The sequence below is a fragment of the Salmo salar genome, chromosome 10 (assembly GCF_965601325.2).
Source record: "Salmo salar chromosome 10, fSalSal1, whole genome shotgun sequence".
NCBI lineage: Eukaryota > Metazoa > Chordata > Actinopteri > Salmoniformes > Salmonidae > Salmo > Salmo salar.
This window is the reverse complement of record NC_138300.1, coordinates 88,417,813-88,445,331: the sequence shown is the minus strand read 5'-3', so window position 1 is coordinate 88,445,331 and position 27,519 is coordinate 88,417,813. Positions and strand designations below refer to the sequence as shown.

General features: G+C 43.5%; 2 protein-coding genes across 3 annotated transcripts in view; one reads left to right on the top strand and one right to left on the bottom strand.

Moving 5' to 3' along the window:
- Nucleotides 1-5,654: 5,654 nt before the first annotated feature.
- On the top strand, nt 5,655-17,231 carry LOC106561109 (uncharacterized). Its single transcript, XM_014124757.3, has 2 exons — nt 5,655-6,045; nt 16,427-17,231. Exons 1-2 carry the CDS (start codon nt 5,684-5,686, stop codon nt 16,575-16,577), a joined length of 513 nt encoding a protein of 170 aa, XP_013980232.3. The 5' UTR covers nt 5,655-5,683; the 3' UTR covers nt 16,578-17,231.
- Nucleotides 17,232-17,360: 129 nt separating this feature from the next.
- The window catches only part of si:ch211-212o1.2 (plasmanylethanolamine desaturase 1), a 37,540-nt gene continuing 27,381 nt past the window's right edge, over nt 17,361-27,519 (bottom strand). For both annotated transcript variants that reach the window (XM_014124249.3, XM_014124250.3), the window contains 3 exons: nt 22,938-23,082; nt 21,996-22,208; nt 17,361-19,332 (listed from right to left, as the gene is read on the bottom strand). In XM_014124249.3, coding sequence (XP_013979724.1) covers nt 19,211-19,332; nt 21,996-22,208; nt 22,938-23,082 — 480 coding nt within the window. In that variant the 3' untranslated portion in view covers nt 17,361-19,210. The remainder of the gene's footprint in view (nt 19,333-21,995; nt 22,209-22,937; nt 23,083-27,519) is intronic.

Genomic DNA, 27,519 nt, shown 5'->3' with positions numbered 1-27,519 from the left:
ACAACCCCAAATCCGTAAACACGGGCACCCTCATAGATATCATCCTTACCAACTTGCCCTCTAAATACACCTCTGCTGGCTTCAACCAGGATCTCAGCGATCACTGCCTCATTGCCTGCGTCCGTAATGGGTCTGCAGTCAAACGACCACCCCTCATCCACTGTCAAACGCTCCCTAAAACACTTCAGCGAGCAGGCCTTTCTACTCGACCTGGCCCGGGTATCCTGGAAGCATATTGATCTCTTTCTGTCAGTAGAGGATGCCTGCTTATTCTTTAAAAGTCCTTTCCTCAGAATCTTAAATAAGCATGCCCCGTTCAAAAAATGTTGAACTAAGAACAGATATAGCCCTTTGTTCACTCCAGACCTGACTGCCCTTGACCAGCATAAAAACATCCTGTGGCGTATTGCATTAGCATCGAATAGCCCCGCGATATGCAACTTTTCAGGGAAGTTAGGAACAAATATACACAGGCAGTTAGGAAAGCAAAGGCTAGCTTTTTCAAGCAGAAATTTGCATTCTGTTGCACAAACTCCAAAAAGTTCTGGGACACTGTAAAGTCCATGGAGAATAAGAGCACCTCCTCCCAGCTGCCCACTGCACTGAGGCTAGGAAACACTGTCACCACCGATAAATCTACAATAATTGAAAATTTCAATAAGCATTTTTCTACGGCTGGCCATGCTTTCCACCTAGCTACCCCTACCCCGGTCAACAGCTCTGCACCCCCACAGCAACTTGCCCAAGCCTCCCCTATTTCTCCTTCACCCAAATCCAGATAGCTGATGTTCTGAAAGAGCTGCAAAATCTGGACCCCTAAAAATCAGCTGGGCTAGACAATCTGGACCCTCTCTTTCTAAAATTATCCACCAAAATTGTTGCAACCCCTATTACTAGCCTGTTCAACATCTCTTTCGTATCATCTGAGATCACCTAAAGATTGGAAAGCTGCTGCGGTCATCCCCCTCTTCGAAAGGGGGAGACACTCTAGACCCAAACTGTTACAGACCTATATCTATCCTACCCTGCCTTTCTAAAGTCTTTGGAAGCCAAGTTAACAAACAGATCACCGACCATTTTGAATCCCATCGTACCTTCTCCGCAATGCATCTGGTTTCTGAGCTCGTCACGGGTGCACCTCAGCCACGCTCAAGGTCCTAAACGATATTATAACCGCCATCAATAAAAGACAATACTGTGCAGCCGTCTTCATCGACCTGGACAAGGCTTTCGACTCTGTCAATCACCGCATTCTTATCGGCAGACTCAACAGCCTTGGTTTCTCAAATGACTGCCTCGCCTGGTTCTACTTTTCAGATAGAGTTCAGTGTGTCAAATCGGAGGGCCTGTTGTCCAGACCTCTGGCAGTCTCTATGGGGGTGCCACACGGTTCAATTCTCGGGCCAACTCTTTTCTCTGTAAATATTAACGATGTCGCTCTTACTGCTGGTGATTGTTTGATCCACCTCTACGCAGACGACACCATTCTGTATACTTCTGGCCCTTCTTTGGACACTGTGTTAACTAACTTCCAGACGAGCTTCAATGACATATAACTCTCCTTCCGTGGCCTCCAACTGCTCTTAAATGCAAGTAAAACTAAATGCATGCTCTTCAATCGATCGCTGCCCGCACCTGCCCGCCTGTCCAGCATCACTACTCTGGACGATTCTGACTAAGAATATGTGGACAACTACAAATACCTAGGTGTCTGGTTAGACTGTAAACTCTCCTTTCAGACTCACATTAAGCATCTCCAATCCAAAATTAAATCTAGAATTGGCATCCTATTTTGCAACAAAGCATCCTTCACTCATGCTGCCAAACACACCCTCGTAAAACTGACTATCCTACCGATCCTTGACTTCGGCGATGTCATTTCCAAAATAGCTTCCAATGCTTTACTCAGCAAATTGGATGCTGTCTATCACAGTGCCATCCGTTTTGTCACCAAAGCCCCATATACTACCCACAACTGCGACCTGTATGCTCTTATTGGCTGGCCCTCGCTTCATATTCGCCACCAAACTCACTGGCTCCAGGTCATCTATTAGTCTTTGCTAGGTAAAGCCCCGCATTATCTCAGCTCACTGGTCACCATAGCAGCACCCACCCGTAGCACACGCTCCAGCAGGTATATTTCACTGGTCACCCCCAAAGCCAATTCCTCCTCTGGCCGGCTTTCCTTCCTGTTCTCTGCTGCCAATGACTGGAACGAATTGCAAAAATCACTGAAGCTGGAGACTCATATCTCCCTCACTAACTTTAAGCATCAGCTGTCAGAGCAGCTCACAGATCATTGCACCTGTACATAGCCAACTGTAAATAGCCGATCCAACTACCTCATCCCCATATTGTTATTATTATCTTGCTCCTTTGCACCCCAGTATCTCTACTTGCACAGTCATCTTCTGCACATCTATCACTCGTGTTTAATTGCTACATTGTAATTACTTTGCCACTACGGCCTATTTATTGCCTTACCTCCCTAATCTTACCTCATTTGCACACACTGTATATAGATTTTTTCTATTGTGTTATTGACTCTATGTTTGTTTATTCCATGTGTAACACTGTGCTGTTGTTTGTGTCGCACTGCTTCGCTTTATCTTGGCCAGGTCGCAATTGTAAATGAGATCTTGTTCTCAACTGGCCTACCTGGTTAAATAAAGGTAAAAATTTAAGAATGTAAAAAATAATGTTGTTTCTTAACATTCTCTGAACTATTTGAGAACATTCCCAATGTCAAACCAGTTGGAGAACGTTTCTAGAACATGACCTAAATGAAATGTAACCATGTTTCAACTTTTAGGAAACGTTCTGTTAAAATAATGAAATACCAAGACAATTATGTTCCTTAAATGTGCTGAGAAGGTTACAAAGTCAAGGAACTATCCTGCACCATTCCCAGAAAGTTGCGGAAGGTTGTATGCAAAATAACTTTAGGGCAAGTACGCAATCACCAAGGTATTAGAAATATATGGTTCTCAGAATATTATGTGCAAGCTGGGTACAGACCCCTGAGTGGGTTAGGCAGATAACATAAACTGAAAACAACAAGGTGGTTGAAAAGGTGCATACAGGGCCTCCCGAGTGGTGCAGTGGTCTAAGGCACTGCATCGCAGGGCTAGAGGCGTCACTACAGACCCAGGTTCGATCCCAGGCTGTGTCAGTACCGGCTGTGACCGGGAGTCCCATAGGGTGGCACACAATTGGCTCAGCATCGTTCCGGGTTAGGGCAGGATTTGGCTGGGGGGGGGGGGCATTACTTGGCTCATTGCGCTCTAGCGACTCCTTGTGGTGGGCCGGGCGCCTGCAGGCTGATTGCCATCATCAATTGAGCGGTATTTTCTCAGAGAGAAGGGCGGTTTGGCGGGTCATGTTTTGGAGGACGCATGACTCGACCTTCGCATCTCCCAAGTCCGTTGGGAAGCAGCAACAAGATCGCAATTGGATATCACGAAATTGGGGAGAATTTAAAAAAAATAATATATATATATATATATCCTCTCTAGGGTAGGGGGCAGTATTTTCACATCCGGATAAAAAACGTACCGATTTAATCTGGTTATTACTACTGCCCAGAAACTAGAATATGCATATAATTGTTTGATTTGGATAGAAAACACCCTAAAGTTTCCAAAACTGTTTGAATGGTGTCTGTGAGTATAACAGAACTCATATGGCAGGCAAAAACCTGAGAAGATTCTGTACAGGAAGTGCCCTCTCTGACCATTTCTTGGCCTTCTACACTCTCTTTATTGAAAACAAAGGATCTCTGCTGTAACGTGACACTTCCTAAGGCTCCCATAGGCTCTCAGAAGGCGCCAGAACGTTGAATGATGACTTTGCAGTCTCTGGCTGAAAAACAGTAGTGCATTTGGTAAGTGGTCAATCTGAGAACAATGAGACGGGCGCACGCGTGCACATGAAGAGTCCATTTTAGATTTTGAGTCTTTGAACGAAAACAGGGTTTCCCGGTCGGAATACTGTCGCTTTTTTCCGAGAAAAATCGCATAAAAATTTATTTTAAACAGCGTTTGACATGCTTCGAAGTACGGTAATGGAATATTTAGATTTTTTTTGTCACGATACGCGTCCGCGCGTCACCGTTCGTATAGTGTCTTGAACGCAAGAACAAAACAGAGGATATTTGAACATAACTATGGATTATTTTGAACCAAAACAACATTTGTGGATGAAGTAGAAGCCCTGGGAGTGCATTCTGACGAAGAACAGCAAAGGTAATCCAATTTTTCTTATAGTAAATCTGAGTTTGGTGAGTGCCAAACTTGGTGGGTGTCAAAATAGCTAGCCCGTGATGGCGAGCTATCTACTCAGAATATTGCAAAATGTGCTTTTGCCGAAAAGCTATTTTAAAATCGGACACCGCGATTGCATAAAGGAGTTCTGTATCTATAATTCTTAAAATAATTGTTATGTTTTTTGTGAACGTTTATCGTGAGTAATTTAGTAAATTCACCGGAAGTTTGCGGTGGGTATGCTAGTTCTGAACGTCACATGCTAATGTAAAAAGCTGGTTTTTGATATAAATATGAACTTGATTGAACAAAACATGCATGTATTGTATAACATAATGTCCTAGGAGTGTCATCTGATGAAGATCATCAAAGGTTCGTGCTGCATTTAGCTGTGGTTTTGGTTTTTGTGACATTATATGCTAGCTTGAAAAATGGGTGTCTGATTATTTCTGGCTGGGTACTCTGCTGACATAATCTAATGTTTTGCTTTCGTTGTAAAGCCTTTTTGAAATCGGACAGTGTGGTTAGATTAACGAGAGTCTTGTCTTTAAAATGGTGTAAAATAGTCATATGTTTGAGAAATTGAAGTAATAGCATTTCTAAGGTATTTGAATATCGCGCCACGGGATTCCACTGGCTGTTGAGTAGGTGGGACGATTTCGTCCCACATACCCTAGAGAGGATATATATATATATATATATATATATATATATATATATATATATATATATATATAAAAAATGAAAAGGGGCATAGGCCTAAGTAAAAGTTTATTTTCAGAGGGGGGTATACTCACTGGTCTCTATCAGTTTAAGAAGCTGAACCAGGCCCTCAGCAGCATGGAAAGTCTCCACAAGAACTGCTGCCTACGGGAGGAGAGGAGGGTCAAACAGAACCTGAGGAGGCTAATTAGCGTGTCTCCTACTTTCAGAAGCCAAACACTATTCCAGGTAATATGACGTGTGTTAACATACTGTAAGTAGTGCAGAATTCAGTTCATTGGACTGAGTATGATGATTTTGAGCATGTGCCTCTCTCCCCTCCAGGGGCCTAGTGATAACAGCAGGGCTGAGCTTAGTGGAGGGGGCAGCAGGGTACAGCTCCCCACCTGCCCCCAGTCCCATGCCAGCCGAGAGGACTGTTCCTCCTGCTCTCTCAACAGCCCTCTGTTCAGGATCCCCCAGAGCACCGCAGCCCCATCCCCACAAACCAGCCACAAAAGTCAGTACACTGAAGTACCTGTATCTGTAGAACAAAACACAGAAACAACTATTTTTTCCCCCTTACTGTAATTAATGCCCTACAATCTGCAATAGTAGCTGGTGTAATAGAGTGCTTAAATAACTAGTGTAATAATCTCTGGTCATCTCTGCACCTCTCTCCAGGTCTGATTCTCCCTCTTACCATTAACGGGGACACCATGTCCCCCCACCATCTGTGGCCCAGAGACACCCTGTCAGAGAACCCCTCCTCCTCAAGGGGGGGTATGCGTTACGGGGGTCTGACCCCACGGCCCAGCCAGCACCCTAGTACCCTGAGCTTGACCCCCAGTACCCTGAGCCTGGATGGCAGCACTACACTCCTGCTCCCCACCCCCAGCCTGCTGGCCTTGCTTCCCCCCCAGCTGTCCCCGGAGCTCCATGGGCTACAGGAGGCTGTGCTGGGCTTCCCTCTGCTGCAGAAGAGGGTGAGGGAGCTGATCACTCGGGCTAGGGCCACTGAACAGGAGAGACAGGACCGACGCAACCTCACACTACGTCCCCTGGAGGCTCTGCGCTGCAGGTGAGAAGAGATACATACAGTATATTACCGTTTTTTTTTATCGCTTTGGTGCAATTTTCACAAGTATGTGGTAAATCCCAACTCTTAGTAGAAAACTCAAAACAGATCATCATAAAGGCACTTGTTTCAAAACTCTAAGCACATTTTCAGTTGACTAAGTAGTATTTCTGTAAGCCCTTTTGTGGGGAAAAACTAATTCTGATTGGCTGGCCTTGGTTCCCCAGTGGGTCAGCCTGGCTTCCAATTGGATGGGCTTATGCCCTACCAAGCCCACCTATGGCTGCGCCCCTGCCCAGTCATGTAAAATCCATAGATTAGGGCCTAATTTATTTATTTCAATTGACTGATTTCCTTACATGAACTGTAACTCAACAAAATCTTTGAAATTGTTGCATGTTGCGTTTATATTTTTGTACAGTATATACTCGCATGTACTACTATGATGATGACTATTATGATTTTACTTCACAGTAAGTAAAAATCTGAGATGTACTATATGTAACAAATAAAATCAGAGTTTACTGGTCGGGTACACAGATTAGCAGATGTTACAGCAGGTGCAGTGAAATGCTTGTGTTTCTACTTCCTACAGTGCAGTAATACAATATCAATACAATACCAATATGCTATACAAATAATCCAGAAAGTCCGAAACAAGAAAGAAATGCATCCCCGGTACAATAAATCAAATATGTATCCAAAATGAAGTTGCTGAGGTCTTTTTGATGGGGGGTACAATACAATCTGATTTGCGTAGTTAAAAAAAGGTTAAATAAAAAAAAGTACAATACAATACTGTAAAATACAGTACACAATTACAGTAAAGGTGGAAGATGTACGTATGATTGCCATCCCCCATGAGCGTACCACCCACAGTCAGGCCAAAGATAAGGCATGCAATGATTTCAACCCAGAACTATGTCAGGCTTGGATTCGCCATACCAAAAGGTTTTTCCCCAGATGCATGAGCAATGGGTATATTTACTGCAATTTCCATGAGAACATATGGCTAAATGCTCAAGACAGGCTTGATGCAAACTAGTGCCTGCTAAACATTGTTTCTTTAATTCTTAGGGCTAGGCGCCCTGCCAGCGGGACACCTGTCGACAACTTCCGGTGAAATTGGAGGGAGCGCAATTCAAATAAATAATCATAAAAATTATGGATATTAAACATTTAGGTACATACAAGTGTCTTATATCGGTTAAAAGCTTAAAGTCTTGTTCATCTAACTACATTGTCCGATTTACAATAGGCTTTACAGCAAAAGCATGCCATGCAATTGTTTGAGGATGGCACACCACATCAAAATATTTTTCAACCAGCACAGGCTTCAAAGATCACAAATATTGATTAAATATTCACTTACTTTTTGAAAATCTTCCTCTGATTTGCCATCCAAAGGGTCCCAGAGGGTCCCAGCTACAACATGCATGGTCGTTTTGTTAGATAAAATCATTTTTTCTATCCCAAAAAGTCTGTTTAGTTGGCGCCATCGATTTGAGTGATCCAATTGTTAAACATGCAGAGAAAGAAATCCAAAAAGCTACTGCTAAACTTTGTTAAAACAAGTCAAATACATTTCTATTTAATCCTTAGGTACCCTAAAATGTAATTAAACTGTAATATTTCATACGGAAAGAAGTATGTTCAATAGAAAAGCAAAATTACCAAGTGCGTGCGCACAGACTGATTTCCAACTCTGACTCTCAGTACTAAAACTCAAAATTCTTACTCATTTGGGAAGAAACAAGCCTGAAACCTTGAACAAAGACTGTTGACATCTAGTGGAAGCCATAGGAATTGCAACCTGGGAGCTGGATTTGGATATAACCCTATACGTTCCATTGGAAGAGCATGGGATCTCAAAGAAAACATTTTCCGGTTGTTTTTTCTTTGCATTTTCTCCTACCATATCAATTGCGTTATAGTCTCATACATTATTTTAACATTTCTACAAACTTCAAAGTGTTTCTATCCAATGGTACAAATTATATGCAAATCCTGGCTTCTGGGCCTGAGTAACAGGCAGTTTACTTTGGGCACGTCAGTCAGACAGGAAGTGGAGAAAAATAGACCCTAACCTGAAGAAGATAATTTATTTCATTTGATTACATTGTGAAACATACTGTGCATTCGGAAAGTATTCAGAGCCCTTTACTTTTTCCACATTTTGCTAAGTTAGAGCCTTATTCTCCCGGGCTCCTGAGTGATGCAGCAGTCTAAGGCACCTAAGGGACCTAAGGGACTCTCAGACCATGAGAAACAAGATTCTCTGGTCTGATGGAACCAAGATTGAACTCTTTGGCCTGAATACCAAGTGTCACGTCTGGAGGAAACCTGGCACCATCCCTACGGTGAAGCATGGTGGTGGCAGCATCATGCTGTGGGGATGTTTTTCAGGGGCAGGGAGACTAGTCAGGATCGACGGAAAGATGAACGGTGCAAAGTACAGAGAGATCCTTGATGAAAACCTGCTCTAGAGCGCTCAGGACCTCAGACTGGGGTGAAAGTTCACCTTCCAACAGGACAATGAACCCTAAGCACACAGCCAAGACAATGCAGGAGTGGCTTTGGGATACGTTTCTGAATGTCCTTGAGTGGCCCAACCAGAGCCCGGACTTGAACCCGATCAAACATCTCTGGAGAGACCTTAGCTGTGCGGTGAAGGTTCCCATCCAACCTGACGGAGCTTGAGAGGATTTGCAGAGAAGAATGGGAGAAACTCCCCAAATACAGGTGTGCCAAGCTTGTAGTGTCATACCCAAGAAGACTCAAGGTTGTAATTGCTGCCAAAGGTGCTTCAACACAGTACTGAGTAAAGGGTCTGAATACTTATATAAATGTAATATTTCAGTTTTGTTTTGTTTTATAAATTTCCAAAAATTCTAAAAACCTGTTTTAGCTCTGTCATTATGGGGTGTTGTGTGTAGCTTGAAGGGGGGGGAAATATTTAAGGTTGCAACGTAACAAAATGTGGAAAAAGTGAAGGGGTCTGAATACTTTTCAAATGCACTGTATCTTCAATGATCACACCTTTGATCACATGGGATAGAAATTATGGAAATTTGATGTTAAGTAAATTTTTATTTTTTAACCTTTATTTGATCAGGGAGTCATACTGAGGTCATACCAAGGTCTCCTTTACAGATTAGCCCTGAATTACATAAATTACAGAAAATACACACTTCAAAATATAAATACAAAATGCAAGCCGAAAGAAAAACACGATCATAAAAAAAACACATTCATCATTAATAAAGTTCTCAATCAGCTTTCTGAATTTCCCTAGATGCATGAGAACATCAAATTTAAGAACATGTCAACGATTGTTCCACAAATAAGGTGCAAGAAAACTAAAAGCTGATTTATCTAACTCAGTGGAGACCAAAATAATTTCCAGAGTTAACTATACCTGAGACCAGGTGTGGTAAGTCGTATGTCTAAAGTTTAGTAATGATGTTAGGTACAGTGGAACTTTTTGTAAAAGGGCTTCACAAATGAAAACATAGTAATGTATCAACCTACGTGACATCAAAGAGGGCCAACCAACTTTCTGCAAGAGAATGTTGTGATGAGTACTAAAATTGTCACCTGTAATAAAGCGCAGTGCACTATGATAAACTACATCTAATGGCTTTAATGAAGTGGCAGGTGCATTCATTTAGATGATAGTCTTGGACCGATATGAACGTCGACTGAATAATCTGCATTTTACTATTTAGCGAGGGGCAGGACCTATTTCTATAGAAGAAGGCCATTTGTATTCTCAGCTTCTTAACTCATCAATATGCTTTTCAAAGGACAGATTTTCATCTATCCAGATGCCCGGATATTTAAAAGCACGGACACGATCAATATGGCTACCACCAATACAATTTTTATGCGCTTTATTGAACAAAATATACTTTGTTCTACCTGCATTCAGTACTAATTTCATGTCAATAAAGTGTTTCTGTAATACAATGAAGGCAGACTGTAGTTCAGATAGAGCCTGGTCAACTGTGGGGGCAATAGCATACACAACAGTATCATCGGCATACAAGTGCAGGTAAAACATTTTTACAGACAAGTCGATATTGTTATTAATGTTAACAGTAAAAAGTACGACCCCTTCGGGACACCTTTCGTAATATCCAGGAAAGCACCTTTGGCAGCGATTACAGACTCAAATCTTGGTATGACGCTACAATCAATCAATCAATCAAATGTATTTATAAAGCCCTTTTTAAATCAGCAGATGTCACAAAGTGCTATACAGAAACCCAGCCTAAACCCCAAACAGCAAGCAATGCAGATGTAAAAGCATGGTGGCTAGGAAAAACTCCCTAGAAAGGCAGGAACCTAGGAAGAAACCTAGAGAGGAACCAGGCTCTGAGGGGTGACAAGTCCTCTTCTGGCTGTGAGAGGTGGAGCTTATAAGAGTACATGGCCATTTAAGGCCAGATTGTTCTTCAAGATGATCACAGTGGTTGTAGAGGGTGCAACAGGTTAGTACCTCAGGAGTAAATGTCAGTTGGCTTTTCATAGCCGAGCATTAAGAGGTCGAGACAGAAGGTGCGGTAGAGAGAGAGAGAGTAGAAAACAGCAGGTCCGGGACAAGGTAGCACGTCCGGTGAACAGGTCAGGGTTCCCTAGCCACAGGCAGAACAGTTGAAACTGGAGCAGCAGCACAGCCAGGTGGACTGGGGACAGCCAGGAGTCATCAAGCCAGGTAGTCCTGAGGAATTATCCTAGGGCTCAGGTCCAATGGGAGGGAGATAAGGAGAGAGAGAGAATTAGAGGGAGCATACTTAAATTCACACAGGACACCAGATAAGACAGGAGAATTACACCAGATATAACTGACTGACCCTAGACATAGACAATTGCAGCATAGATACTGGAGACTGAAACAGGGGTGGGTCGGGGGACACTGTCTGCCCCGTTCGACAATACCCCCGGACAGGGCCAACCAGGCAGGATATAACCCTACCCACTTTGCCAAAGCACAGCCCCCACACCACTAGAGGGATATCAACAGACCCCCAACTTACTTCCCTGAGGCAAGGCTGATTACAACCCACGAAGATCTCCTCTAGCACACGAGCCTGAAGGGGTGCAAAACCGGACAGGAAGATCACGTCTGTGACTCAACCCACTCAAGTGACGCACCCCTCCTAGGGACAGCATGGAAGAGCACTAGTAAGCCAGTGACTCAGCCCCCATAATAGGGTCAGAGGCAGAGAATCCCAGTGGAGAGAGGGGAGCCGGCTAGGCAGAGACAGCAAGGGCAGTTCGCCGTTCACCATCGCACCCCTGGGCCAGACTACACTCAATCATAGAACCTACTGAAGAGATGAGTCTTCAGTAAAGACTTAAAGGTTGAGACCGAGTCTGCGTCTCTCACATGGATAGACAGATCATTCCATAAAAATGGAGCTCTATAGGAGAAAGCTCTGCCTCCAGCTGGTTGCTTAGAAATTCTAGGGACAATAAGGAGGCCTGCGTCTTGTGACCGTAGCGTACGTATAGGTATGTACGGCATGACCAAACCGGAGATAGGTAGGAACAAGCCCATGTAATGCTTTGTAGGTTAGCAGTAAAACCTTGAAATCTGCCCTGGCCTTAACAGGAAGCCAAATGTGTTTAAATTTGGGGGTTTTAGTTAGGATTCTAGCAGCCGTGTTTAGCACTAGCTGAAATGTATTTAGTGCTTCATCTGGGTAGCCGGAGAGTAGAGCATTGCAGTAGTCTAATCTAGACGTGACAAAAGTATCGATCAGCTTTCTGCATAATTTTTTGACAAAAAGTTTCTGATTTTTGCAATGTTACGAAGATGGAAAAAAGCTGTCCTTGAAATATTCTTGATAAGAGAGAAAGATCAGTGTCTAGAGTAACGCAGAGGTCCTTCACAGTTTTATTTGAGACGACTGTACAACAATTGTCAGATCCAACACCAGATCTCTTTGTTTCTTGGGACCTAGAACTAGCATCTCTGTTTTGTCCAAGTTTAAAAGTAAAACATTTGCCGCCATCCACTTCCTTATGTCTGAAACACAGGCTTCCAGGGAGGGCAATTTTGGGGCTTCACCCTGTTTCATCGAAATGTAGTATCATGACTACTTTCATTAATCTGATGACTGTTATTTATTTAATCCACTAACTATGTTTAACTGTTACCAGATTAAATTAATCATGTAACAATTAACTAATTAGGATTTGTGGTACCACAGAATAGGTTATTTAAAGAGTTACCATCTCCCAAATTAAACTCTATAAGGTATATACTGTATTTATTTCATCGATAAACAGCCATCTTATTAATCATTACCTCTTATCATATCATCATTTTGAACAGCCATCTTATTAATCATTACCTCTTATCATATCATCATTTTGAACAGCCATCTTATTAATCATTACCTCTTATCATATCATCATTTTGAACAGCCATTTTATTAATCATTACCTCTTATCATATCATCATTCTGAACAGCCATCTTATTAATCATTACCTCTTATCATATCATCATTCTGAACAGTCATCTTATTAATCATTACCTCTTATCATATCATCATTCTGAACAGCCATCTTATTAATCATTACCGCTTATCATATCATCATTTTGAACAGCCATCTTATTAGTCATTACCGCCTATCATATCATCATTCTGAACAGTCATCTTATTAATCATTACCTCTTATCATATCATCATTCTCAACAGCCATCTTATTAATCATTATCTCTTATCATATCATCATTCTGAACAGCCATCTTATTAGTCATTACCTCTTATCATATCATCATTCTGAACAGCCATCTTATTAGTCATTACCTCTTATCATATCATCATTCTGAACAGCCATCTTATTAGTCATTACCGCTTATCATATCATTCTGAACAGCCATCTTATTAGTCATTACCTCTTATCATATCATCATTCTGAACAGTCATAACCTCATGCATCTGCAAAACCCCCAGCCTTCCTCATGATTCAGCACTACACAAATTGGTTTAATTATTTATTTACTAGCTAACTAAATAATAACCGGATAACATACACACTTGATACGTGAGAAATACGAGAGAGAGAGAGAGAGAGAGAGAGAGAGAGAGAGAGAGAGAAAAAAGACACTTATCGTCAATACATTTCAGAATTATTTTCACATTAATCATATAGTTTGCCCCCAAACCGCTGCCCATTTGGAATAAGAAATCATGAATGCATTTGCGTGTGGGTGTCTTTGTCCGTTGTGTAGTCCTGAACAGAACTACAGAGTTCACCCTTTCATTACGCAAGGTTAAATTAATATCCTCAGTTAGATGGTTAACCGATTTTTGTACTCCAACGTCCTTGGGTAGGTGGAGGGAGTCTGGAAGGGCATCTAGGAATCTTTGGGTCCGAGAATTTATATCACAGCTTTTGATGATCCTTGGTTGGGGTCTGAGCAGATTATTTGTTGCGCTTGCAAACGTAATAAAAAGGTGGTCCAATAGTCCAGGATTATGAGTAAAAATATTTAGATACACAATATTTATTGCATGGGACAAGGTATGACTGTGGCAATAAGTAGGTCCAGAGACATGTTGGACAAGACCCACTGAGTCGATGATGACTCCGAAATACTTTTGGAGTGGGTCTGTGGACTTTTCCATGTGAATATTAAAGTCACCAAAAATTTGAATATTATCTGCCATGACTACAAGGTCCGATAGGAATTCAGGGAACTCAGTGAGGAGCTCTGTATAGGACCCTGGAGGCCTGTAAACAGTAGCTATAAAAAGTGATTGAGTAAACTGAATAGATTTCATGACTAGAAGCTCAAAAGACGAAAACTCAGTCTTTTTTTTTTGTAAATTGGAATTTGCTATCATAAATGTTAGCAACGCCTTTACGGGATGCGCAGGGGATATGGTCACTAGTGTAACCAGGAGGAGAGGTCTCATTTAACACAGTAAATTCATCAGGCTTGAGCTATGTTTCAGTTAGGCCAATGACATCAAGATTATGATCAGTGATTAATTCATTGACTATGACTGCCATGGAAGTGAGGGATCTAACATTAAGTAACCCCATTTTGAGATGTGAGGTATCACAATCTCTTTCAATAATGACAGGAATGGAGGAGGTCTTTATTCCAGTGAGATTGCTAAGGCAAACACCACCATGTTTTGTTTTGCTCAACCTAGATCGAGGCACAGACACGGTCTCAATGGGGATAGCTGTGCTGACTACACTGACTGTGCTAGTGGCAGACTCCACTAAGCTGGCAGGTTGGCTAACAGTCTGCTGGCTGACCTGCACCCTATCTCATTGTGGAGCTAGAGGAGTTAGAGGCCTGTCTATGTTCATAGATAAGATGAGAGCACCCCTCCAGCTAGGATGGAGTCCGTCACTCCTCAGCATGCCAGGCTTGGTCCTGTTTGTGGGTGAGTCCCAGAAAGAGGGCCAATTATCTACAAATTCTCTATTTTGGGAGGGGCAGAAAACAGTTTTCAACCAACGATTGAGTTGTGAGACTCTGCTGGAGAGCTCATCACTTCCCCTACAAGCTTGGCACACCTGTAATTTGGGAGTTTCTGGAAGGTTCTCTCATCTCCACAGAGGAACTAGAGCTCTGTCAGAGTGACCATCGGGTTCTTGGTCACCTCCCTGACCAAGGCCCTTCTCTCATGATTGCCTCAGTTTGGCCAGGCGGTCAGCTCTAGGAAGAGTCTTGGTGGTTCCAAACTTCTTCTATTTAAGAATGATGGAGGCCACTGTGTTTTTGGGGACCTTCAATGCTGCAGACATGTATCCTTCCATAGTTCTGTGCCTCGGAGCTCTACGGACAATTCCTTCAACCTCATGGCTTGGTTTTTGCTCTGACATGCACTGTCAACTGTGGGACCTTTTATAGACAGGTGTGTGCCTTTCCAAATCATGTCCAGTGAGTTAAATTTACCACAGGTGGACTCCAATCAAGGTGTAGAAATCTCAAGGATGATCAATGGATAGCAAAGGGTCTGAATACTTATGTAAATAAGGTATATCTGTTTTTAGTTTTTTAAATAATTTGCAAAAATCTGGAAAAACCTGTTTTCGCTTTGTCATTATGGGGTATTGTGTGCAGATTGCAGAGAAAAAAAATAACATTTAATCAATTTTAGAATAATGCAGTAATGTAAAAAAAAAAAAAAGTGCAAAAAGTCAAGGCCGGAGGCACTGCACATTGAATTCAATCTGTCAAGTAATTTTTAAACCAATTACATGCAGCCTGGTCTAGGCCAATTGAGGAAAGCCTATGAATTAGCAGTGAGTGATCAACAGTATCGAAAGCCTTTGACAGGTCAATGAAGAGGGCAGCGCAATGTTGCCTTTTATCCATTAAGTTAACCACATAATTTATAACTACGGATGCAGCATAGATAGTGCTATGACCTGGTCTAAAACCCGACTGATGTACATTTAGAATACATTTTCAAAAATAAGATCTTAGCTGAGAATGAATCAAAGATTGAAATATTTTAGCTAGTCAAGAACGTTTAGAAATAGGTCGATAATAAGGGTCACCACCTTTTGTGAAGGGGGAGTACATGGGCCGCCTTCCAAAGCATTACCAGATATAATTGTCAGGTTAAAAATATGGGTTAATGATTCAGCAATCAGGGGGGCAGAGAGCTGCAGCAAAAATGGATCAAGCATATCAGCTCCAGTGGATTTTTTTTACATCAATTTTAAGCAAGTTATCTAGCACATCAAGGATAGTAAATTGTTGTAATGAAAACAAAGATTCACTAGAAGTTGACGGGTTAACCATCGAGACAGCTGGAGGCTGGCAGAGGGAAGAGCAGTCGATTGACTGACCAGTGTAATGTATAATGGGTAGTGCAAGTGTATTGCCAAATGTGAAAACAGTGCTATGTACTGTAATGTACAGTACGGTACTATAGCATATTACATTCAAATGGCAATTTTCAAACCTAATATTTTTTTGCCATTGGATTAACTGGTTGTTAAAATAACTACATTGAGAAGATATCATTATGTTGTGTTTTGGTGATTCAACCAATGTACTCATTATATTTCACAGTAAACGTATATATTTTGCATCAATGGTTGTGTGGTGAAATATGTTTTCAAGCAAAATGAATGCACAACGAAAGGCTTTAAAACATGTAAGACTGGCTGCGTTACAAGTGTTCCCAGTTTGTAGTTTTGTATTAAGATTTTTCTTTAATTCACCAAAGTGATAAAAAAAAACGGTATACTGCAGCCTTCAAGCTGTTCTAATATATTGAATCCAATCACTGATAACGCAGTTGGAATATTGATATTAAGATGACATGGTATTAATTGCAATGCAACAGCCGCTGTAATGACTGCTGCAATACATCATGCTACGTGTGTGTACAGGTACCTCCGTCTCTCTGAGAGTAACATCAGAACTCTGCTCCAGCAGTGTAAGGACAGTGGCATCGATATGGACATCCATCCTCATATGAAAGACTCTGACATTGATATCAGCAAGCTATTCAAGGACTCTCCCCCTCCATCCCCGAGATGAGATACAGACACAGATAGACACACAAATCACGAACACACACACACGATAAATACATTCTTGTAAAGTGCAACGCGTATAGCCTCATAACTGTGATCGGTCCTTTATATCTTCAAAAACAAAATACTCGAAATGTGTTTTATTTTTTGCTGTGTCTAAAATTTAAGCTGTCCAAATGAATTTACAAATTCAACGAGTCAAGTCACGGGGGGAAAAAAAACAACTTTACCAGAGATACTGTATATAATGACGAGATGGTCTTGTCTCCGCCCTAACAATGAGAGTCGTTGAACCAAAGGCAGCTTATCGTGGTGTTCCCACATGGACACATTTTGACAGGCGTGGACCTCTCGCTTCACCGCTTCCTCTGGCTTGACTCAAACCTAACTTGTAAGTGCATGGTAAAATGTGACAGAATATGCAGTGTTTCCATTAGGCCACTAGAGGAAGCTGGTGAAGCAGCAGAGTGGTGGATCATCAGTCGGTCTGTCTGTCGGTCTCCTCACGTCGATACACCATTTCCAGCCTGAGCAGCTCCCATTGGCCCATCTAGATGGTCATCTATTGGCATAATCACAAACTACAGGAAACAGGTTTTCTTAGCCAAATATCACATAAGATGAACAAACACAACATGTCTATTCGAAAGCGATGTTAACAACCACACTTGTACATTTTTCTCACATGCTTTAACTATCATCTGGTATTTTGAGATTATTTGTTGTACATAGACATGTAAAATCTAGCAATGATTATTTCAACAAATAAAAGGAAAACAAACTTCAGTTCAGTTAATAGAGCTTTATTAAATCATACAGCAGATAAAAACATTAAGGCAGACTAGCTGTGAGCAATAGTTGCATGATGGGAAGTAATAATTCAATTCAAGGCTGATCTGTTAATATAAAAAATGTAACATTATAAAGCCAGACAGAAAACCAAAAGCTGCTGGTATGAACCCAAAGATGAAAACACCATACTTATTTCAACTGGGTGTATTATGGCTGCTTTCGAGCTGTCCAAGCGATTCAATGCAATGATGGACAGGAACTGTGTGTGTGTGTGTGTGTGTGGCAGGTTAGCGTTTTTCGTCATGAATGTTGTTCTGGAGGCAGCTCTGCAGAGTGGTCACTAGCTGGCACAGACACAAAGTAAAAAAAATCAGATTTTTAAACCTAACCCTAACCTTAACCACACTGCTAACCCTTATGCCTAACCCTAACCTTATCCACACTGCTAACCCTAACCTTATCCACACTGCTAACCCTTATGCTTAACCCTAACCTTATCCACACTGCTAACCCTTATGCCTAACCCTAACCTTATCCACACTGCTAACCCTTATGCCTAACCCTAACCTTAACCACACTGCTAACCCTTATGCTTAACCCTAACCTTATCCACACTGCTAACCCTTATGCCTAACCCTAACCTTATCCACACTGCTAACCCTTATGCCTAACCCTAACCTTAACCACACTGCTAACCCTTATGCCTAACCCTAACCTTAAATTAAGACCAAATATAATGAGATTTGTTTTCTTCTTCAATATAGATACTTTTGACTTTGCAGCTGGCCTATCTAAGGGAAATCGCTCAGTTCTGCCTCCAGGACAAGACTCATGACAAAAGTCAACCTGCGTGTGTGTGTGTGTGTGTCTGTGTGTGCGTGTGTCTGCGTGTGCGTGCTGACAGGACTGTCTTTTATAAACATAGGTATGGGTAAGTCAGTAAAGTGCAGATATTTACCTTTTGAAGGTAGAAAGAATTTCATTACAGTCTTCAAAATAAATAGCCTGCTGTTTGATCCTCCGTGGTTCTCTACTCTTACCTGACCAAATGAGTAAGGAAGAATCTGTGAACATCGTCACATAGTTACTAGAGGTGAGGGTCATTTGTTTGAGTCAACGTTTCATTGCACCATGATTGATCTAAACATAATTTCAAAACAAATTCCATTGAATCAAACAAATAAAATCGATACATTTAAAAGGCCAATACATACTGTAGGTAAGACATTTGGTTGTTTTTCCCCAACTTAGGTAAGGAGCAATATGACTGCCTTCTTACATTAAGCTGAACTTGAATCCAGATGACAGCCTCTTTCTCTGTGTCATGTAAGACAATGCCTGAGAAGACAACATGGTTTTTCCCCTGGAGAGCCCATCCTCCAGAAACCTCTTACACTGACACAATAAAATAACAGCCAATTGGTTAAGATATGCAAGGAGATACAAGTCCATTGGATGGAAGGATGAGCAGTTAACAGAAATGGGGTCACAAAAAGGACAAAAGAATCTCCAAAGTCAACCCCAGATCTGCCACTGGACCGACTATTGCAAACAGAGTCTGACTGTGGACTGCTTCTCTTGCAACACTGAAAAAGCAAATAGCAAACAAAAGTAAAGAACGGATGGATCTTGGAAGTATCTAGAAGGCCGCATTACTAGTGTCATTGCTGAGGTGCTGTGCCATGACAAGGAAGTATATACTGTAGGCGTGTTATAGTGTAAGGGGTAAGGAAGAGAGACACAGGAAGTGGGTGAAAAGCAGGAAAAACCCTTCCCAGTCTTAGCCCGCCAGCCCAAAACCCCCACCCCACTGTCCTCCTGGTCCAGAGAGAGTCCCAGAGCCCTTCACTCCATTTTCTTGGTCCATTCCATGTCATCACTCCGAGGCGTGTGACCTGTCACTCTCTCTATCAACCTCTCCATCCTCCGCCAGAAGCCCACCTTGTCCAGAGGGTAGTTCAACCACCCTGAGAAAGAGAGGGATGGAATGGGGGGGGGAAGAAAGATGAAAAGAGAGCGAGGGTATTGGGAAGAAATACATCAGGCAAGTTAACAAAAGGAAGATATCAAATGAAACATGCACACATCCCCCACACCACACTGTGTTCCAGGCAGCAGCAGATACAGAAGCTCTCAGAGGATCTTTGCTCCCTGCGGAGAGGAAGGAGATCTGGCTTTGGCACCAGAGTAATGCACACACTTAGTTATAAATATGTACTGCATCTCCACACACCATACATCACACAGGGCCTGCTGAACTCAAATACCTCACATCCACCATCCACCCTGAGCCATGCTATAGAATCAGACACCCACTCCCAGGAGGGTTAGACATCAAATACGTTTTTAGTACTACACATACACGGGAAGGAAGGGAGCGAACGCACGTGGTTGTACACGCAAACCCACGCTCACACACGCCACACACACACACACACACACACACACACACACACACACACACACACACACACACACACACACACACACACACACACACACACACACACACACACACACACACACACACCTGAACACTTTATTTGGATCCACAAAGATACTGGATGCAATGTAGGAATTGCCACACATACACACACAAAGATATACAGTATTGACAGAGAAATACACATTCAGGGATACAGTATATATAAGGACTGTGTGCACACACATCAAACAGCCTATAGAGATCCATACTGTACACTTTACATACACATACAGTGAGGGCATATAGTGGGTGCATACAGTGGGTGCATACAGTGGGTGCATACAGTGGGGGCATACAGTGGGGGCATACAGTGGGTGCATACAGTGGGGGCATACAGTGGGGGCATACAGTGGGAGCATACAGTGGGTGCATACAGTGAGGGCATACAGTGGGGGCATGCAGTGGGTGCATACAGTGGGGGCATACAGTGAGGGCATACAGTGGGGGCATACAGTGGGTGCATACAGTGGGGGCATACAGTGGGGGCATACAGTGAGTGCTGTGCATGCAAACAGAGCAGAGTGTGTTGCGCGTGCATTGTGTCTGCGGTCCCTCTGGTGAACCTCTCCAAAAGGAGAGCAAAGCAGCTCCGCTTATTTGTTTGATTTCTCCTCTCTCTCCCCATGCAGGCCTATTTGTTAGCACTGACAGCAGGTTAGCATTAAATATACATGGAGATTGTCAGCCACTGGCACACAAAGGCAGGCGGCAGGCCGCGGGGACCCAGGCAGGTGAGGTGGAGGAGTGGGGACAGAGCTGTGGTGCTCCCCTGTGACCTCCACTCTACTCATCACAGCCCCCCCCCCCCCCCCCCCCCCCCCAAGGTTAGGGACTATGAAGACGAGGCGTGCGCTCACACACAAACACCCCTCTGCACACACACACACACACATCTGTTTTCCATAGGGGGGCAGGGTGACGCACAAGCATCCTCTCTCCAGTGCACTCTCTCAGACACACACTGAATACTCAATGTGGATCTCTTACTCAGGCCTATGCTTTCAAACACACACATGCATAACCAAACAGATTGCTTTTCCATGTTATTTACATCTGCCACCCACAAATGGCAGCCATCATGAATGGATGGACCTTTCAATGGAAGACACCATTTCAAAAATTATTCTTGATTTAGCCGTTAGCTCACCCGTGTTTAGTACGTTGTCATATGAACTTCTATGTTTTCTTCAACTGGGAGGTCTAAGGGGGATAGCTTCTATGAGCATGGAATGGTGCATGATCTTGCAGTGTTCTTGGTAGGTGGATCCCTGCAGTTTACCTATACTGTTCCACACTGCACTGCTGTAGAGGTCACTAATGTTTGATCAGTGACAATTCCTCTGCAAATATGCAGTGGCTTACTGTTAGTAGCCATGGTGATGCTGTGGTTACAGTAGGCGGTATGTCAGTAATGTGTTACAGTAGCCACGGTGATGCAGTAGTAAGCAGTATGTCAGTACTGTAAAGCACATTACTGTGAATTACCTGTGGCTATGCAGTATTAATAAGTATATTACTTCAGTATTGTATAGTACCTCTTAGGTAATATACAGAGTAGTGAATCCACTGAGTATACCAAACATTAGGAACACCTTCCTAATATTGAGCTGCACCCCCTTTTGCCCTCAGAATAGGCTCAATTAGTTGGGGCATAGACTCTACAAGGTGTCGAAAGCGTTCCACAGGGATGCTGGACCATGTTGACTCCAATGCTTCCCACAGTTGTATCAAGTTGGCTGTATGTCCTTTGGGTGGTGGACCATTCTTAATACAGGAAACTGTTGAGCATGAAAAGCCCAGCAGCGTTGCAGTTCCTGACACAAACCAGTGCGCCTGGCACCTACTACCATACCCTGTTCAAAGGCACATCAACATTTTGTCTTGCCCATTCACCCTCTAAATGACACACATACACAATCCATGTCTCAATTGTCTCAAGGCTTAAACATCCTCCTTTAACCTGTCTCCTCCCCTTCGTCTACACTGATTGAAGTGACAACAATAAGGGATCATAGCTTTCACCTGGATTCACCTGGTTAGTTTATGTCATGGAAAGAGCAGGTGTTCTTAATGTTTTGTATCCTCAGTGTAGCACCTGAAGTGATAAAGTAGTAAGTGGTATGTCAGTACAGTATTGTATAGTACCTGTGGTGATGCAGTAGTAGGTCTCGTGAGGGGACACGTGGTGGATGCGGTGGTGTTTCCGTGGTAACACCAGGTGACAGTCCTGCAGCAGCGTCACCCAGCGGGGAAGACCAAAGTAGGAGTGAGACCACTTATGGATCTGATTGGTCAACGTCACGAAGACTGCCAGTGCAAACACAAAGCACTGCCAGGGGTAGGTCTCTGCTAGGGCATCTGAGAGAGAGAGGGAGAGAGAGAGAGGGATTTGTTGTTGAGGGAGAGAATTGTGACATTCATTGAAAATGACAAGGTGGTTTCAGTACATGAAGCATCTTCACATGTAAATGAGTAACAACCCAATTTATACTATTTAAGGTTCATACTTGCAAGTATGAAACAGTACAGTATTATCAGCATATTTTGGAGAACCAGTGTTGCTGAGATGACTAGAAAGGCTATAAAGTTGTGGTGGAGTCTGGTTTCTGTTTGGCTCCAATCTCACGCTGGTCTTCCATGTTCCTCCATGTCCCCCTGTCCCCTCACCCTGACACTCAGCGAGCAGCAGACATGATAGGTGTGGATGCCACCCTGTCCCCTCACCCTGACACTCAGCGAGCAGCAGACATGATAGGTGTGGATGCCACCCTGTCCCCTCACCCTGACACTCAGCGAGCAGCAGACATGATAGGTTTCCCTGCCCTCCGCCCCGTCTTTGTCTCCTCTTACTGTGACACGGCTCATGACAGGGTCAGTGACCTCCGGCTCGCTCCGAGCCACCCTGAAGCCCTGACATCATGTCTCTCGTAAAACACATCACCCTGTCATGGTCTGAGAGTAACCCGCGTCTGTCTGTCTACAGCTCCACTCCGCGTTGTGTCACACACACATCCTTTATGGATGAGACCTTGCTCAGGTTGTAATGCATGGGTGTGTGTGTGTGTCCATCCCCTCTCTCTCTCTCACCTGGCTGGTACGTCAGGAACTTGTAGGCCATATGTGCCAGGGGCAGTATTGTGAGCATGCAGTTGTCCCCATTGGTCTCTATGAAGTCATGTCGAGTGATGGCTGTGGGGTCAATGTGGTGTTCCCGGAATGGGCGGATGAATGCCTGGACAAAAAGAGAACAAGATAGAGGAGGAGTGGAGGTAGTTAGAGGAATATCATTATGATAATTCACTTACATCTGAATATTCAGTGTAATCCAATCATGTCAGAGACAAGGTAAAACGGGCTACCTCCTCATTATCTGAAGGGCAACAAAATACCAAAGATTTCCCAAAACAATAAAGTGGTCATCAGGTGTCGTTACTGGCTCAAATCCGGGTCGAAGGACCATGGCAAATATTGGAACTTGTACTAGGTTGGTAGGGGTAGCTTTCACGGTGCTGTGTCCATTAAAACACAGTGCTGTGGCCATTAAAACATAGGGAAGAGATGCTGAAGGATGTAAAAGGATTGGAAGCTATATTATGTAAGTCGTCAGAGGGTGTGTTATGGTTGGGAATGGGATTTTCTACATAAATCCTAAACCCTGGAGCGAGACAGGATAACCTGTGTTTGAGCAAGGATTCCCAAACTTTTTTGGCCCATGTCGCCATTTTCATATCTGAAAATTCTCACGACCCCAATTAACAGTCAGTATTGACTTATTTATTGGGGGCTATGGCAGTTAATTGAAAAACATTCTAAGAGTATTTCAGATTGTATTCTCAACTCACCGTCATGTAATTTTAATGTGGGGCTATGACAGTCAATTGCAAATGAGTCTGGCATAATTATCTCACCACCACTAATGAGATGGGTGCGCTTGATGCATGTCATGTCGGAGCTTCTCAAAGTCAGGGGCGTGGTCGACAACGTGCACCTCTTCTCTGCTGTCACATCCAACCTGGATCAATATTAGGTTTCAATGCAGACGAGAGCACTGAATCCAGGTTCACACATATATGAGCTGGCAAAGGGTACCATGAGTTTTATTGTGCTTTCAAGACAACTGGGAACTCTGAAAAATAAGAGGTCAAATCATGACCTCAGTGATCTTCAGGTTGGAAAGTCTGAGCTCTAGAAAGAGGCCCAAGTTCACAAGTTGGAATTCTGAGTTGGATAACCTTTTTTTCCCAGTCGGAACTCGTTTTTCCGAATTCCCAGTTGTCTTGAATGCACTGAAGTCGGAATTCTGAGATTTCTGAGTTCCGAGTTGTTTTGAACGCAGCATTAATGCTCAGAGGGAGACAGCAGGGTATTCCCTTTCAGTCAGGAACCAAACATCTTCTGTAGTGATCCATGAATGCGTTGTCTGCAGCATTCGGTCACATGACAGCTCAGTCAGCTGTTCGATTTCACTTACCGGCATGTCAACTGAGCCAGGATCACAGTCAAACGGATTGGGAAGTAGGTCCCAAAGTGCTCTTCCAAGTGTTGGAGGTGAGCAGTCATCACTCATGTGGGACACTTACTGATGCTGTGTTCTGTTAGAAACAAGCACAGCCGAGGGAAGGGGACATGGTTCGCTTTTGAAAGACTCTCTCTCCAATAAGAATTCTTTCCGGCCTCCCGAGTGGGGCAGCGGTCTAAGGAACTGCATCGCAGTGCTAGAGGCATCACTACAGACCCAGGTTTGATCCTGTGCTGTGTTGCAGCTGGCCGCGACTGGGAGTCCCATGAGGGGAGAGTTTGGCCGGCCGGGATTTCCTTGTCCCATCACGCTCTAGCGACTCCTTGTGGCGGGCCGGGCGCATGCATGCATGCTAACAGTCACCAGTTGTACGGTGTATCCTCCAACACATTGGTGCGGCTGGCTTACGGGTTAAGCGAGCAGTGTGTCAAAAAGCAGTGCGGCTTGGCAGGGTTGTGTTTTGGACGACGCATGGCTAGCGACTTTCGCCTCTCCCGAGTCCGTACGGGAGTTTCAGCGATGGGACAAGACTGTAACTACCAATTGGATATCACGAAATTGGGGAGAAAAAGGGGTAAAAATAAATAAAACTAAAATCTTTCCAAAACTCCCCCTTGATAACCACGAGCCATGGTGTGAAATAGAACACTGTCATGCTCTGATCCCATATCTCCACATAGATTTGTGAACAGGAATGTGCGCAATGGATGTGGTTTGATGTAGTTTAAGTTGTTTCGGTGTATCGTACAATGCGTCCATATGGCAGAGGGAGCAACATTCATAACTAGAGTGCAGAGGCCTGCCCTCCGTCCCACCATAGATGGAGTCCCACCTGGGCAAAAAGCCCATCATTCGATCCCATTGAATCTGTTTTTCGTCAATATAGCCAGACAGCACACTGAACATCCACTGTGCTGTTTCATGTTCGGGAATCATGAGACATAACAAGATGTTGTGAACAGAATCCGCCGACATGTATAGCGGACAAAAGTCAATGGATGGGCATCTTGGCCCTCACAGCTAACATCCATTTGGAGAGCAGAAGCTGAGGAGTTTGAGTCGTTCAGTCAGTTTTCATTTCATTTCTAGCAATAGCATACATTCTTCGCTCAACAGTGTTATCTGACGAAGGTAGTGATGTGAGTTGCTGTGCCTCTCCTTCCCACTCATTGTTTTCACCATATCAATTGCATCCAGTAATATCAAAGTCTCTGCAATAGTGTGCGTTTTCATAGCGTAGCGGGCTTAGCCATTCACCGTGGGAATGATTCAAATACAACGGTCAAGTACGACCTTTTCCCACGATCTAAGGGTTCTCTCTGGTTGAATTGTATCTTTCAGATTTGAATACATTTCATATCAGGCGACACCACGTAGTTTGGGAACCGCTGGGTTAGAGGTTAGAGTTGGTCTCACAGTTAAACTCATGATCCACTGCCCTGTAGAGGAGTGTACATGAAAGCTGGAGGGGAAACCTCTCCATCATGCTAAAAGGACCAGAGAGATAACTTGCTATAAAACTGCACAGCCCTATGGCTCTGATCCAGCATCATAATAAACCTTGTAACAGCGGTGCCTGTCACTCACAACCAGCACCGCGCTAAGCTGAGACAGACACCTGCTTGTAACAGCATGGGTGTCACAAATGAAAGGGACAGAGGAAGAGAATTGCATGAGCACAAAGAGAAAATACACATTGAAGGTCATTTATTTCCCACATAAAAAGAGGAATCTTTTGGCGCCAAATTACCATAGCGTGTCACTGACGGTAAAAAGTCATTATCCTGTGTTTGTGGGCAGAACTCAATCACATGTATATCTGAGGACACATTAAGACACTTCTGGAGCAAGGGAAACTATCTGTCAATATTTTGACAATTATCTTCCTTTCCGTTCCTCTCGTTCTCTTCTCCCAGTCTGTCTGTGAGATTAAAGGAGCGGTAAACCCCAGACGGCACACAGAGCGGGTGTGTGGACTCCTCGGCACACTGCAGCCGCCCCGAGTCACACCAGCACTAATCCCACATCGTTTAACGGCCTGCCTCGCCTGCCTTTCACTAATCAGGACTCACATCTACCATCGTCCTGGTTACCCGGCCATGGAAAGGAAATGCCCCTCCCCTCACCCTCGACTATGGACTGAACTGATTTAAGACGTTCAATTAGAGTTTTTTTCTCCTCTAATCACTGTCATAAATGATTTTCCTTCAAGTGAAGTTTTTCTGTTTGAACCTCGGGACAAAACGGCGTATCCATCCGCTAAGTGTTTCCTTTAATCTGCCGGTTAAGGGTCTTAAAGCACTCGCTTCTAGATGTCTGTAAATTCCCCCGCTCTTTTTGAAGTCCGATCGTTCCCAGGTGGTGAATCCTAATTATCCCAGACAGCGAAAGGATCGACAGCGAGCAGCGGCCATGTTACAGAGTCAGAGCAGTAAGCGCTGCACGGTGGGGCGGCAGGCTGAACAGGGACTGAGCCGTTCTGGAACTCCAACCAGACAGGCTGCTGATGAAAGGAGAGCAGGCAGCAGGCCCGGGCCCCTTAGCTGGAACTACAGGGGGCAGGCAGTCTGCTCTGCTAGGACGGCCCCCCTTTGCCTCACCAGGGCACAAGTATGTTTGAGGAATATACTACAGAGGAGAACAAGGCCTTTGTTGCAGTACAGTAACATACAGTAGCCAACATGTAGGCCCCTACACATCTTTAAGAAAGGTCCCTGTCCAACAATTGGGCTATTTACCTATTTGTTTTGCTTAATTGTACACCTTTAACACTAGGTGTCGAGGTGTTCAGAATGTATATTATATTACATTGTGTCTGATATTCCTAGTGATGTGTAGTCTAATATGTGGTGAGTCGTTCCTGTCATTTCAGAAAGACATAACACCCACCATCTCAGATTGTTCTGAAATCTTTTCTGTAATATGACGACCCTCCCACTCTGTTTGCCGAATTCTTTCTCTTTGCTCTTGTTTTCCTTAAATCGGATGTCGGTGGGCGGAGCCGGGAGGTTCGTCAGCGAAATTGTACACACCTGGGTGAGTGGATGCGTGCATAGATGGTGATAATGAGGGGTGTTGAGAGGTGCCAAAACAAACGAACACAAAGAAGCCCCAAAATGGCACAACCAAAAATAACAGTGTGTCTGCTTG

What these genes read in the sequence shown, in the direction of transcription:
- LOC106561109 (XM_014124757.3), top strand. Translation starts at nt 5,684, where the DNA reads ATGTCCCCCCACCATCTGTGGCCCAGAGACACCCTGTCAGAGAACCCC. An exon ending in CTGGAGGCTCTGCGCTGCAG is followed by an intron (nt 6,046 to 16,426) that starts GTGAGAAGAGAT and finishes GTGTGTGTACAG; the next exon opens with GTACCTCCGTCTCTCTGAGA.